Source organism: Stylophora pistillata, chromosome 11 (genome assembly GCF_964205215.1).
Source record: "Stylophora pistillata chromosome 11, jaStyPist1.2, whole genome shotgun sequence".
Lineage (NCBI taxonomy): Eukaryota > Metazoa > Cnidaria > Anthozoa > Scleractinia > Pocilloporidae > Stylophora > Stylophora pistillata.
Window position 1 is genome coordinate 24,802,273 of NC_142529.1, and position 15,396 is coordinate 24,817,668.

Here is a 15,396-nt window from a genome sequence, read left to right on the forward strand (position 1 = left end):
ATAGCTCTTTGAATCAGTATAGTAAACTTTGATTTTGCGAAGTCCGAGCCCGTGGAAATTTTGTATTATTTATTTATATTTTGTGATAACTTTTTGATGATCGCATGACCTACACTGTTGTGTTACACTAAAACCTTGAAATAAACTTTCATCAGTTTGCTCATCTTTCAGTCTATACTATATGCCCTCTAAATTTCATTGTCATTGCTCAAATATTCTATCAAATATTATTTCAATCGATTCTCTGCATTCCTCCAAACAAAAAACACATTATGATAGTGACTGTACGCCAGCAGGATCCAATTCTTTAATTATGACTCGTACGGTCTCCTTCTGGACAACAAGACTTAGTTGCATGGACAAATGCAACGGATTACCGGACAGAAGTTGACCTAGATGACATTGATGTGATTGATGGTGAATGCTACGACTGAACAAGCCTCACAAATTGTTTGGAGGAATGCAGAGAATTGATTGATATAATTATGTAAGAGCAACAGTTGCAAGTGCCTTCAACTGCTCTAGAAGCCCGTAACCTTTTCGTGGATCTCGTTTATCTCATCGGCAACAGCTAGTTCAGTTCTTGTATGATGTTTTTTACGAAGGGGAATGAATTACACCCGAAAACCTAGCCTCATGTGTCCCTAATGCCACCCTCTCTTTGTGTACGAGGCCTTTCTGGCAAAAGAGGACCGACAGTTCTGGTGACATATGTGTCAAAGTTACTGTGTTTACATTTCTGTGCGAAATAGAGGATACTTTAAAAGCCTATGAGCATTGTGTAACTACTCGTGTGCACGAAGTCATTTGACCTTATTCGGACCGAGCTTTTTTTTAATCTTTTCAGACCGCGGAGGGAAGCGAATTCCGCCCCCTTCACCTCCGTAACTTCCAGAATATTTGAGCAATGACAAAGAAATTTAGAGGGCATATAGTATAGACTGGAAGATGAGCAAACTGATGAAAGTTTATTTCAAGGTTTTAGTGTAACACAACCGTGACAGTGTAAGTCATGCAATCATCAAAAAGTTATCACAAAATATAAATAAATAATATAATACAAAATTTCCACGGGCTCGGACTTCGAAAAATCAAGGTTTACTATACTGATTCAAAGGGCTATGTGTCGTAGTATTGCAACGTACTGCTAAATGATCTTTTTACATGAATAAAACGACCTAAAACATAACTCCTCAACTGTGGCAGTCATTGTCGTCGACGGAAACAACATGCATGACAGCCGATTACGTGACCTGACAAGTTTCCATTTATCACGTGATAAATGATAAATTATCGCGCGATGATAAATATTATCGTGCGATAATAAATATTATCGCGCGGTAATAAATAAAAATTATCGCGCGATAATTTCCATTTATCGCGAGATAATTTCCATTTGTCGCGCGATAATCTCCATTTATCGCGCGATAATTTTTCATTTATCGCGCGATAAAAAAAATGTGTCATGTCCCCTTGGGACCACCGTACAATCCTCTCCACAGACCGTCCGAGAGTCAAGACAAAGCTGACAGAGAGATGTCGGTCGCAGCGACCCTTCTCAACAACATGAGCAAACGTCACCATCAGAAGTCATCAAGTGAGGATTTTATTGTCAGACATTCCAATTTGACAGCCTAACACTGTGCTTTCGAGTTTCAGAAGTAGGTTATTTTACAGGATTTATAAACCATACAGGCTAGAAAGTCAACGTGTACGAAAATGCATGCACCTTTCTTTTTTTGAGGGGAAGGGGCAATAAAATTGACTCAGGATTTTTTATAAGACCATAGAGCTGGCCAAAATTGATCCAGTTTCACATGCCCGAAGTTTGACCGCCGTGTTGTGTTTCATCCTTTTCACGCTGACCTAAGCAACCTGTGCTGATCGCATTGTGGGCTCAGATTTAGAGCGCTGCACCAACCCACCATTGCGTGGTGGAAAGAGAACTTTCAGTGCACTTGTGTTGAGTATTGATGACGTCATAATATCCAAAATTATCTTCGTTCGTCACGGCGCCTGCACTTGGGTCCCAAGAACAACCGTTTCTTCTGCTCCAGTACGAATCCGTATGCATATGTTGGGTATCTCGCTGCACAAGCATCCCTAAACAATTCGTACAACTTCTTCTTCGAACCGAAATGTACTCGTACTTCTGACAGCTATCTTGATTGACAAATGTTAGGATGTCCGTATCCTGCAGAGTCGCGCGCGCGTAGTCAGTGAAATTAAGGCCTGACGGGAAATTACACGTCACGCGCCAGTGCGTCGAGTTGTCTCGGATGTTGACCATTGCTTGGTAGGACACTCGATAATCATTCCAGTTAAATCTTGTTTCGTTTCTCGGAAAGTTGAAATAAAAGGGTTGTCGTTTGTAAAACGCCTTATTTTCTAGAGAGAACGACTCGATGAGAGTCCAGACTTTTCCGGGTTCAGAGTCAAAATCACAATAACTCTGAACCGTGCCATTAAGGTAATACACGCCTGACTTAGACTCTGGTTTTAGCTCCAAATAAGATTGGCATGATTTGACTCTTGGATGGAAGATCTCACATCTCTTTCCCTGGTAATACTGTGGACATGCGCAGGTGTACTGTTCCCTGATGTCATCGCAACTCTCTGCGCATGTGCCTCCATTAAGGCAAGGATTTGGTTGACAGCAACCATTCAGGCATCTACCATTTTCCTGAAAACGAACACAAGCAGAAATAAATCGAAAGTTAAGAGTCATTCTTCTTCATTTTTCTTTTAAAAAAATGAGTGCTGCATTGAAAAATACTTTTAGAGAAATTCCTTATTTCATACAAGGCGAACTTTTCGAAACGATTCGTCCCCGCTATAATCGTTGGCCTTTCAGCCAATCGTAACTTGGTAAATTACGCTTTCCCGCTTTCGAGATATCATTCGTGTAGATACTTAAAGTCCTTGTTGGCTCCTGTTTCAACTATCTGTTGCGATTTATTTTTTAACGAATTTTATTCGCAAACCACTCTACAAGGGCACAAACCTACCCTCACACCATTTTGCTTCATATGATATAAAACCGTTCCAGGTATTTTCACTAGATTTCCAATGACTCCACCGACGTCCGTGTCCAAAAGCTCACATACTTTTTCACGGACTTGGAACGCAACGCAGTCACAGTGTTTAGCGCAGTGACGGAAACATTCCCAGGGGTCCTGCACGCTTTCAGTCTGAATTGTATGATTTTTTATGCTAAAGTTCTCCAGGAAAATGTTGTCAATGTAGATCAGCGGTGTTTCCATCCGGTTGCTCGCAGTAGTAATTGGAGCGATTAGTAGTAAAGCTGTCGCATAGTTGAACCATAGAAATGTGAAATATAAATCCATCTTACTCTGAAATGAATTCATTGAAAAGGTTTTCTTGTTTGTTCAAAGAAATATTAAATGAGAACTCCTAATCAGTCTGTTTTTAATAGGACTGGACCCAAATAAACAATCAATAGTGTCTATTGGCGAAAAAAATTTTTAAATTATTAAATTATTAAAAAAATTATTATCAGGTATTTGTTGAGACATTATGGCATTGGGATGGCATCTTTTTTCAGGACGAAGCAAAAAGGAAAACTAAGGAGCTCTGACTAAGGAGAAACTTAACAACGAATTTCCACATCAAATGAATGCTAACTCTTTCTGTATTATACGTCATATGTTTCTATAGCGCTTAAAGAAAATGTTAAAACATAACTTACTAAAAGCACACCTTACAAATTTTTTGAGAAAATATTGAAAAAGTGTGCCTTAAAGTGCGATTCCTTTAAGACTATCTGTAGCCACTGAATATAATAAACCAATATAACTACAAAATTCAAGATTACTTTGGCGTTTTCCTGAACCTACAAGTATCTCTCTCAGGTTTTAGTGAGTATTGATCATTAGCGCCCAGTGAAAAAACGTCTATTACAAAATTGTCAAACAAAAGACATAAATGAAAACGTCGTTACCGATCAGGGAACCCAATCTAAGAGTCGATCAATAGTCATTCTTGAAGAATAAAGCTCCAGGTTAGTTTAAAAGAATGTCTTCCTTAGAATTAATGAGTCACGTGAATTAGAACAATGCCGCTTACTACTTCTTTTAAGATGATTAATCGCGCATCCGCTGAAAAGAAGACCAAAGCAATTTTTTTCTTGAAATAACTTTGCGTTTAGTACATTTGATAAGAAAGCGTTGTTGTACACGAAGACATGTTCGCTATGTATATATTAGAATAGAAAAATTGTCTAGGACAACTTGCTGATGTATGATCTTCTCAGAATGTTCCGACTTTACAGTTCATTGGTAATTTTTTAAAAAAGTACTCTTAGCAGGTTATCTGCTCTGGGGAATCTCGCTCTCTACAAGGAAAGTTGTAGTTGCTGTAGAAGAACTTGTCACGTCAATATTTTTTTCCGTCGACGTGGCCGAGCAAAACAGTTGAAGGGAAAGAATCCCGCAAAGAAGGAAATTAAACCCGCGTACACCATTGCTAAGTAATTATTTTTTATCCAACTCAATGCTCAGTGACAACGTCTTCTCAGGCCATTATAACTGGGAACCACTTAGTTCACTTTTTAGCAGACAAATCGAAAACTTTTAACTACGTCGTTAAGTGACACAAAGTCCTTTAACTCTTTAAATTAATTCCCAATGCAAAATCTGAGATCAAGATTTATAATTCTCCTCTTTGGCTGCTTCACATTTCTTGTATATTAGTTACGAGAATTTGGTGTTAGATTACTATAACATATTCTACCTGACATGTATAAATATTTTCTTTACTTGTTTGTTGAGTAGTGTATGGATATTGCAGGGCGAAATTACATGTTAATTACCGCTTGGGAAAAGTAGTTGTTCAAAGGCCGATTAGCAGTAACAAATGTCTTGACCTCTATTAAATTCTCTATTCAAGAGCCTTTGGCGGTTAATTTTCCCTATTCTTTTAGAGTATCCAATCATCGAATTGTAGACAAAAACAATGAAACTGAATTTCTTTTAAAGCTTTTAGATCTGATATCAACTTTTACACTAATCATGGACTGTTTTAACTTAGCTTTGAACAACTCGGCCCTGAAGATTAAAGTGTCAAGAAGTGACAACTTCTGTTAGGAAACTATTGTCACATTCTTTATGTCTTTATTTCTAGACTTTCTACAGTATCTTTTTTTTTTTGCAATGGTAGGGTCCCATCTTAAACTTAACATCAGTTTTGAACGTTTCAAAACACTTTTAAAAGGCAGCCAATAATCTACCATAAAGTTGCTTTTAAACCCAGCAGTGTTACCTGGGCGACTATACAAGTTAGGAAAAATTTATACGCTGCATTAGATTGAAAAATAATTGTCAACCACGTTTGATGCATGGCAGTTTCTAGACAAGGAAGAACTTGTCATAGGAAAGCAAATGAGGAACTTCACGAAAATGTGAAGAAAGCTTTCCCATGTAAAAGTAGTTTAACATGGAGGATAAGAGCTTTGTTTACAAAGTCAAGTTTACATATTTTTTATAACATGCGGGCCATGATCAACTGTATTATGTCTCTCCGAGTTCCTAATTGCGTTGCTGTATTTCCATCGCTATACGGCCGTTGAATGCAAAGGTTCGTTCGAGTTGAAACTTTCCACCTAATATTTTTCCGAAAGATGTGATAAAAAATCTTAGTAACCTCGTTTTCTTGTTCGAAATTGTAAGGTACGGAACCTCGATTTTCCCTGTTCGCAATTGGGTCATAAATCCGAGCGAAAAAATTTCAGTCCGTAACTCACAGTACGGGCCTCAAACTCGGTTGTTAAAAGGTAGGATTTCTTGAATAAAGGTTTTCAATGCAGCCACAGCAATTTTCTTCTCCTCGCGATCGACTGTCACGAATCATATGCGGGGCAACTAATTAAAAAGAAAGACCTTTCATGAGCAGGCGGTCGAGAGAATAAATTTAACTGTTGCACTGATACAAGCAAGACGCGCGAAATGTATATTTCTCATTTTGCGCTATACCGCTTTGTGCATCAAATATTTTGTAGCTTTCATTACATATGATTCAACGGGCAATAAAAAGTAACAAACGAGCTAGAGCTTTGAAAGGCGCGCGTGAAAAAGAAAGCGCGCGCGAGGACAGCACGTATGCTTTCTTTCATAAAAGTTAAGTCGTCTTTACCAGAACACTCTCGACAAAAACAATACCTTTTGAATAGTCTTTACTCTGTCTACGATTCACAAATGAAAGTTTTCTGAGCACTGGTCCAAAATGCAGACACTCGTATAAAATAATTCTTTATAATATATCTTTGGTAAAGTTTTGTCTTTCCAATAGCACTCGGCAACGCATCTCCAAATGTTTTTCTTTTTTTTTTCTTTTTTTTTTTTTTAATGCGTGATACTTTTAACCTGCGCTTTTTTTCTAACATTGAAGAACTGAACGAATTTCTTTTTTTCACTTAATTGAGGCGCGAAACCTTGATCGAATTTTATAATTAAAACTTACCCGAATTATTCGGCTTTCACAACAAGCCAATGAAACATCTTTCCGCACAGCGCAAAGAATTAGTTTCAATATCCGCCAAAGGGAAGGTTACTACTCCCTCAGATGGCACCTGATAGAAACGTAACTCATAAAAAAAAAAAAAAAAAAAAAAAATGCAATTTCCCTGTTGTTCTTCGTGTCCATGATGACAAACAAAACTGCTACTGTCAAAAACCTCTTTTACCACCAAACTTTCGTAAAATACGTGTTATTTCCGTCCCCAAACTGACATGCGATATTTTTATCTCCTTGAGGCAGGTGTATTTGAAATGGATAATAATTCGTGGATATCGTCTTAGTCGTAGAAGGAAATGAAAGCTGAAATAATTCCATTTGAAAGGATATGGAATTTAAATCATGATTGACGCTCAACTCTCAAACAATGCTGAATTCTTTTTTCTTTTTTACATTAATGCTTCCATTAGCCCCAGCCTGCTGTGAGTTCAAAAGATAAAGCTTTTTATCATCCTATAAAATAAATTGATAACAAATAGTTGGTTACAGTTGGTGTAATTTATTTTTAAAAAGTTAACATCAAGAAATTGATGTTTACACTTTTGCTTGTTTCATCGGAACAATTATTGTCATGAACTGTTAGGAAAGCATCTACGAGAGCAAACTTGTAACACAACAAAGCGAATGAGTCCTGCATTCGTACGGAACTCTTAGAAGGGAAACTTTTCTATGATATAGAATTTACACAACCATACAATTAGAATTTTAGGAACATTTTACACAATGCATCTCGGCGCTTTTCATCACAGTTTTTCCTCTCATTTCATTCGATCATGTTTGATCTCGTTCTTAACCTTTTCTTTTGAATAAAAACATTTCGTTATCTTGATGTAACACAAGATTCTCATCCCTGATTTGAAAGAAAATGCACGATGGTTAAAAGGGAGAGATCAGAGTAAGTCGGGTGTGTGATCAAATTCAAAATCGACTTCGCAGAGAAGTGGTGTGTGTATGAATATTTTTCTTTAGGATAAAGCTAATCAAATCGGAGAAATGTAAATCTAAAACGTGACGAGAAGACCAAACTTAGTCTCATGCGTCATAAAACGAAGCTTTGATATGGGGAAAAAAGAAAAAGGAAAGGTTATAATGAGAAATGGCTTAAAAATACACCAATAAATTCAGAGATTGTTACGAGAGATGGAAGACAACGAAACCTAGCTTGTGCACAACTTTAGAAATTTAACAGTTATTTTTTTATATTTTATTCAGACAATAACTGAGAAAATGGACCCGTCAGGCTACAGGAAGTTATCTTGATAACAAAACAAAATATTTAAAATTACAACTTAGATCTTAAAGGCCGATCGACTTTGGATAAAAATATTGAATGCTCATAGTCAAATACAAATCCTGATGATCACCGTTCTATAGATGGTCCATCATCAACTCAACAGGAGCAAGAATTTTCAAGGATACAAACCGTGTCAAATTCAAGAAATGCAAATCTGAAGGCATAAATAGATGAAAATAACTCTCGTTTGTCATAAGACCGCCGCCTGGTTAGCTCAATTGGGAGAGCGCCGGACTGCCGTGCGGGAGGTCGAGAGTTCAATACCGGCCGGACCAACACTCAGGGTCTTAAAATTAACTGAGAAGAATATGCTTCCTTTCTCAACATCAAGAAATGGTTAGATATTCTAGTCTTCTCGGATAGGGACGAATAAATGGAGGTCCCGTCTCCTGCAGGGTTAGGGGTAGGAGACGTTAATTTCCCACGCACGAGATTACTGTGTGATGGATGTCCTCCCCTGGGGTGGGATGGGTGGGAAAAGGTGAGGTCGTTACATGGACTAAAGCGGCTGCCAGAGGCGCCTGATAATGCTGACGTCCGATCTCAACCTTAGTAAATATTATTGTAAGCGCATTGAGATTCTTAAATGCGTATTAAGAACGTTCATTATTATTATTATTATTATTATTATTATTATAAGGGAAGCTGAAGAACAAAAGTTTCCTGTCAGAAACAAAATGCCCTATAATTGGGTCTTTTTTTTCTTCTTCTTTAAAAGAATATAACCCTTGGTTTCTATTGAACGAGTTGCCAACTTGTCCAAGACTGACAAAGCCTGAAAATCCAGCTGCCGAAATTTATAGAAGACTGACAAAAACTAGCAGCATAGTTGTCGGGACTTAACGAAAACCGACGATATAGATAAGTGTGTTACTTTTCAAACCCAAAAACTTCAACTTTGTGGAACTTAGACAGTTAATTTCTTCCTAAGGGAAGAGGGAAATTTATCCAATGAAGAGGGCAACACTAAAATAGTCCTAGCACCAAAATCACTTTCGATCAACATATAAAATTTAGAAAGAACCAAGAGGGCGACCATTCAATCCCTAAATTTTACCTTGTTTGTTTATGAGTTACCAATTACCCTTTCACTTCCAAGATCTAATAGTTAATTTTCATCTCTGGCAGCTACGCATTTTCCTGAAGGGGAAAGAAACTGAATTGTTTATGGTGTTCAAGAAGAAAACTTCTACTGTTAAATTTATCTTGAGAGCTTTGTGAGTAGAAAGGTAGAGTCAAAGGTAATTTCAAGTCCCCCGACTCTGAGAGCCGGAAATAAATGCGAGACTTCCACACCGGAATGGACCCATCTTATTCTATGGTGTAAGATATGATACGCGCAGATATTTTACGAGTTGTGTAGTAGTTTTCCCGGCCGAGCCTCAGAGGGGCGTGGAAAATTTCGGTTAAACTAGAGCCGATAATAAATGCGAGACTTCAAGACTGGCATAGAGGCACCTTATTCGTACGTGCATATATTTTATGAGTTGCATGGTATTTTTCCGTAAAATGGCCAATACTTTTTACATTATGAGGTACTAAGATTGAGTTTTCAGCAAGAGCCTTAGAATAAACTACTTTTAATAAACTTGTTGGCTTTTTTATATACTTCTGAAAAAAAGGAATTGAAAGAACTGCTGTTGATTAGAGCAATATAACACAATTTTCCGGGCTCTATAACGTGATAAAGCCAAGTGAGCCAAATTTAAACTCCATGAGCATATCACACATCAAATATATAACCATTTTCCTTTTTAGACTCATTCAAAACATCCAGGTACGACACGTCTGCCAGCTGTTTACCTCCCCTCTAAACAACCAAGATAAATTAGAAAATTGAAAATAAACAGATTTAATTTTTTTTCTTGAGGTTTATGCTTCCTTGCTTGAGCAGAATATCGCAGATATCAGCCCGTTTATGATCCTTTACCTCAACAGAATATCCTAGATATCAGTTCGTTCCCGTCAGATATTTAAGTCATAATGAACCGGAGGGAAATTTTTATTTTTTCAAAACATTAATGATCTCCGTCCCGCATCCATAAAACTTCAGCAAAATTCTATATTTCGCAGAAATACCGCTGAGATATTAAAGGGGAGGAGCTCCGGAGTGCTCGTTAAAACGTGTACGTGTGTACCCACCATCCCACCCCAGGGAGGACATCCACCACACAGTAACCTCGTGCGTGCGAAATTAACGTCTCCTACACCTAACCCTGGAATGGGGATGTAAGGAAGAATCCTTGTCAGTAGAAGGCAACGAGGATGAGAGAATTGCCAAAAGATGCTGTGACGAAAAGGATTATGTTCGCTTCTAAGGGATAAATTGAGAAATGCCCTAATCCAGTCACCAAAGTGGATGAGCATAACTGTGTTGCACTCTCTGTTGAATTTGAACCTGTTGTCGCAAGCATTCTACAGCTGAAGAAACGATTTTCCTCCTTTTGAGGAAGCAATGCAATCGGATAGCATCGACATGAAGACTTGCTCGAAGCATTCTAGTAGTCGTTTTTAAAAATGGGTGAACAAACTGTCTGTCGAGGATGCTATACATCAACGCATTAAAACCCTATTCTGAAGTTTCTGGGTGTTCCTTGCATCCAGCAAACAAACTTTATGGTGCGTATCACAAAAGGTGTCCATCTGTCAGGTAATTAAATTCAAAAAAGAATTTTGAGAAGAGCTGATAACTATTGTGAAGATCAAAACATCTGTTGTATAATTATTTGATGATACGTGAGAAAATCTCTGTATATGTGATACTGGAACTTGATTGCGAAAGGTGAACTTTAATTACACTTAAGCGATACCATACAAACCGGTTATTCGAGGATTTCAAGTGGAAAATAAAGCAGAAACGACCAATGAAATCTAAAAGGTAGCTATAATGATGTATGTGCGCTTCAAAGTTACACTTTCTTTGTAAAACAACTCCAACAAAGGGCGAGAAGTCTGTCCACACTTAAGGCCATCAACGTCAACAAAGACACTGAACATATTACGTAGCTTGTAATGTTGATAGCGTCCCTTACGTGTTAACAAAGATCCCAGTGTTCGTGAACCGCAAACATCCGATGACTAGCTTTGAGAGACTGGGTAACAACACCAATCAACAGAAAAGTCAGTCGTTGCTAGACAACAAGACAGGAGTTCGGACGGTGGATGGAGGGAAGAATCCTTGTGAAGGGCAACAAGGATGAGAAAATTTCCAAGAAATGCTGCGATGGAGAGGACTGTGTTAACTACTGAGAAGTAATTTATCATCACAGCAATCGCCCAACCAAGAAACAGTTAAATGTTATTTCTTTGACTCAGGCAACTTTTTAAGACTCGTTTTAAAATAGTTGAACGAGTTTATCTGTCTAGACAGTCTGACACAGTAGAAACAATACATGTATACTCCTTTCTTAGGATTTCGCGGTTGATGTGCCTTGCATCAATCAAATCCGAATAAGGAAATAATTATTCTAACACTGTTTTTTCTTTCTGGAATCAAAAAAGAGTTTTGGGTCACAGTCAGGTGTTTATGTTAATCGTTACGTTAAATAAAAGTACGATTAGCATAAAGATCAAAGTTAATTTACTCGTTTCTTTACTGCTATTCTCTTAATTTTTTTATGCTGCCTTGACCAGCTTCGGCACATTGAGTATTAAAAGGGGGCAATGTTGTCGGCCTCTGGCATCGAAATTTTTTAATTTTTTTTAATTATAGGGGGCATCCTTGTATGGTGCGTCACCGCTTTTGGTTGTCTCCTTCTCAAAAATTTTTCCTTTTATGGTTTTTATTAACCTTAATTGTAATTAATACTACTTGTTTGTGTATTCTTGTGTAGTGAATTTGTAATAAATAACAAAATAAATTCAAATTTTTGGGGATGATATAATTCGTCACCAGCTCGCAAAAACTCGTTTTAGTAGAAGTAAATAAGAAAAACCATCTGATATAAATTCCGCAACATTTTATCGTATTCAGCCAAATTGAAACTCCATGAGCATATAACATGTCAAATTAGTAACCATTTCTTTTTTTTCAAAACATCCAGCTATGATTCGTCTACCAGCTGCTTAAGGTCCCTCTCAACAACCATAGATCGATGAGAAAATTGAAAATAAATGATACCTTTTTTTTAACCGTGAAATGTTCATCAGGCAACCGTGGACGATAATCCTACTCCTGTACGTTGGATCAGCGATGATCTGATCGGCCCAAAATAACGAATATGAAATATAAATATAGAGGCAAGACCGATACAACGTAGATAAATAAATTTTAAGACGGAGCACTATATTTCGGCTGGCCAAACCAGCCTTCTTCAGGTGTAGTGGGAATTAACAGAGAATTGGGGTGATGCTTCAAAGATAGCTGTATGATGTAAAGCGGAAATATGTAAAACTAATTTGATTGACAATGAGATAACGATAAAAATAGAAATAGTGAGCAAAAATAGAAATGAAGTAAGGTAAATTGGATAAATAACTGGAAGCTAATACAGTTCTTCGCGAGCGTTAAGGTCATCCGGATAAATTGTGTTGCCTCTTGAAATTAAAAAAGCTTCCCTGGCCTTGCTCATCGAGTCTCTCTTGGAAAACACTTTTTCGATGGCGATTAGCTCCATGTCGTGAGCAGAGTGGTTAGGAGAGGAAATGAAGTGTTCTACCGCTGTAGTAGGTTTAGATTTAGAGTTAGGTTTATCAATGGTACGGCGGTGTTCATTAAAACGGTCTTTTAAACGTCGTTTAGTTTCTCCTATGTATTGTAAGTTACAGCGGTTACACTGAATTAAGTAGATAAGGTTTTTAGTGTCACAGGTCAAGTGAGATTTAATGGGACGTGTTTCGCCGGTAGAAACAAAGGTATAGTTAGTAAGACCGTCAGAGATGTAGGGGCAAGTAGCGCAGTTTCTACCACAACGGAAAGAGCCGGGGGGGAGTTGAGGATGGGAAGTGGTAGAATTGGAGGGGAGTTTGGCTGTTACTAATCTGTCGCGAAGGTTGGGGGAGCGTCTGAAGGCGACAACTGGCAGCTGAGGAAAAGCTTTTTTGCAGCAGTTAGAAGACTGCAGTAGATGCCAGTGTTTTTCGATGATGTTGGAGACGTGAGGAAGCGACGGATTAAAAGTAGTTATAAATGGAATACGGTTAGGTTTTTTTAACGTCTTTAGTTTGTAAGGTGAGTGTGCGGGAGATGTCAGCGGCGCATTGTATTTGTTTGGTGACGAGTTTATGGCTGTAACCTTGTTTGAGAAGGTATGAGGTAAGTTGAGCGGCGCGAGTCTCAAAAGCTTTATCTGTAGAACAGATACGTCGTAGGCGGAGTGCTAGACTGAACGGAATGGCTTTTTTGGTATGTAATGGATGGCAAGAAGAGTGCAATAGATACATATGTTTGTCTGTGGGTTTGGTGTAGAGGTCAGTGGGTGGAGATATTACTGTCGGTGGTTAAAGAGACCCTTACGTCAAGGAAAGCCACATTAGTGGAAGAGTATGAGCTGGTGAATTTGATGGTGGGGTGGATATTGTTAAGATAATCGACGAAAATTTTTAGGTTATCTAAACCTTCGTTCCAGACCATGAAGATAGCAGGCTTCAAGACCACGCCATAGCTGCTCTTGAAGCCTGCATTTCGGATGTCCGCTCATGGTTGATTTATAATCGCCTGTTAATTAACGATTCTAAAACCGAATTCTTAGTTGTTGGTTCCCGCCATCAATTATCAAAAATCGCAATTGATTCCATCACAGTCGGTAATTCTACCATTCAGCCTCTCAACAGTGTTCGAAACCTGGGTTCCTGGTTTGACTCCAATATGTCCATGTCCATTCACATTGGTAAGATCTGCAGCAAAGCTTTTCATGGATTGTATAAAATTCGCCAAATTAGGAAATTCCTCAGTCCTGAGTCCACGAAGACTCTTGTTCACGCATTTGTGACTTCGCATTTAGACTATTGCAACTCCCTTTTATTCGAACCTCCATTTTATTCGTCCTTATCCGATCGAGAAGACTAGGAATATCTATCCATTTCATTGATGTTATAGAAAGGTAGCAAATTCTCCTCAGTTATTTTAAGACCATGAGTACTGGTCCGGCCGGAGCTCGAACCCTCGACCTCCCGCATAACAAAATCCGGCGCTCGAACCAACTGAGCTAACCAGGAGGCGGTTAGCTCAATTAATAGGTCTTAATCGGCTACCACGAGGCTAGATTGTGTATGACAGGTACATTTGCTCGCAAAGAATGTTCGCGGCTAATATTTAATTTAGAGTGACAGGCCCTAGGCATGGGAAAATGGTTACGATTAGGATCGCAATGGATCATGTGCCCCCTTCCGCTTTCACAAATGTAGAGGTCACGCAATCGAGATTTTTTTTTTCTTTGAGGTAACACGGCAAAAAGCTACGACAAAAGTCAATTTTGAGCTTGTTAGAGTTACAGGGACTTACCAGATTGATCCCACTGTTACTCAGTATATCCCCCAAATATGTAATTTCCACTCTTGATCACTGTAACTATGGGTCCCTTGCCGTCACAACAGAGTGAAAGTTGGCAGCCGTCCAACCACTCCTGGAAGCGTGGTGGTGGTGTGCGCACTCTGATTGCGTTGCATCATGGTCGTAAAACAAAAATTGAGTCATTTGCATCTTGACGCGTTGGAGTGAACATCTCTGGTGGCAGGGAGATACGGAGTGAATATACGTGGATTGTAAAGGGGATTCACTGTCTGTTGCCATTCCTTCGAAGGTTAGAACGTTTGACGGGCCTGCGCAACTCCTGTCATTCCTCCGTGACGAATTCGTTCTTAGGAGGCAACTGACGTCATTTAGAAAGATTCGAAACTGCAATCTGCCTGAGAATCTCGACACAAATGGTAACAGTTACACTCATAACCGATGGTGGGATGAATAATTTCAAAGTCAGTAATTATATTCCTAGACGCGAGTTATTCAACTGTGAATTGATCCTTGACATGCAAACGCATATTAGAGAGATAGACCTTGTAATAGACGAACTTTTTCCACCGAGCGTAAAATATGGGATTTGTAAAAGGATAGGCCCCACGCCTCCTAAGAACAAATTTGTCGCGCTCCACGTTTAGAAAAAACGTACAGAGTTTCAAAATACCCTTCGAGAATAGAGGAAACTTATATGAGGGTTTTGAGAAACGTATCTCTGGAGTTATTACTTATGGAGAGAAGTATACTCTGAAACAAAGAAAATAGGGCGCGCACAGAAGAAAATATTGCCTTTTGTAACACAATCTCATCCGGCTTTACCAAACCTCAAGAACCTACAGATGAAGATTTATGACACCTCAAAACTGACCCTTATTATCACATCGCAAAGGAAAGTCATCTAAAGATATCCTAATAAGAGCTCAACTTTGAGGGTAGAAGATTTAAAAGCGCTAGGGAATGGTAGGAGACGTACAAGCCTATCAACACCTTTCAACGGTCGACTGCCTTTAGCTTTCCAGCTTTCCGTCGTGTCGCCTCACGCAAGGTAGATGTTTTCATGGATCAAGTGACTCTTTTCATTGATCTAATTAAACTGCCCTTCATTCAATGATCAAGA

At 38.5% G+C, this 15,396-nt stretch overlaps 1 protein-coding gene across 1 annotated transcript; it reads right to left on the bottom strand.

The window, feature by feature from the left end:
• Nucleotides 1–1,585: 1,585 nt before the first annotated feature.
• LOC148720790 (uncharacterized) lies at nucleotides 1,586–6,917 on the bottom strand. The gene is made up of 3 exons (XM_088738198.1): nucleotides 6,478–6,917; nucleotides 3,009–3,353; nucleotides 1,586–2,683 (listed from the first exon to the last, which is right to left on the bottom strand). The coding sequence occupies exons 2-3, from the start codon at nucleotides 3,345–3,347 to the stop codon at nucleotides 1,904–1,906; spliced, it is 1,119 nt and encodes a 372-aa protein (XP_088594324.1). The 5' UTR covers nucleotides 3,348–3,353; nucleotides 6,478–6,917; the 3' UTR covers nucleotides 1,586–1,903.
• Between the last annotated feature and the right edge of the window lie 8,479 nt (nucleotides 6,918–15,396).

Excerpts from the sequence above, each read along its gene's own strand:
- LOC148720790 (XM_088738198.1), bottom strand. The coding sequence starts at position 3,347 with ATGGATTTATATTTCACATTTCTATGGTTCAACTATGCGACAGCTTTA. Across the intron at positions 2,684-3,008 it reads TGAAGCAAAATGGTGTGAGG|GAAAATGGTAGATGCCTGAA; the intron begins GTAGGTTTGTGC and ends GTTCGTTTTCAG.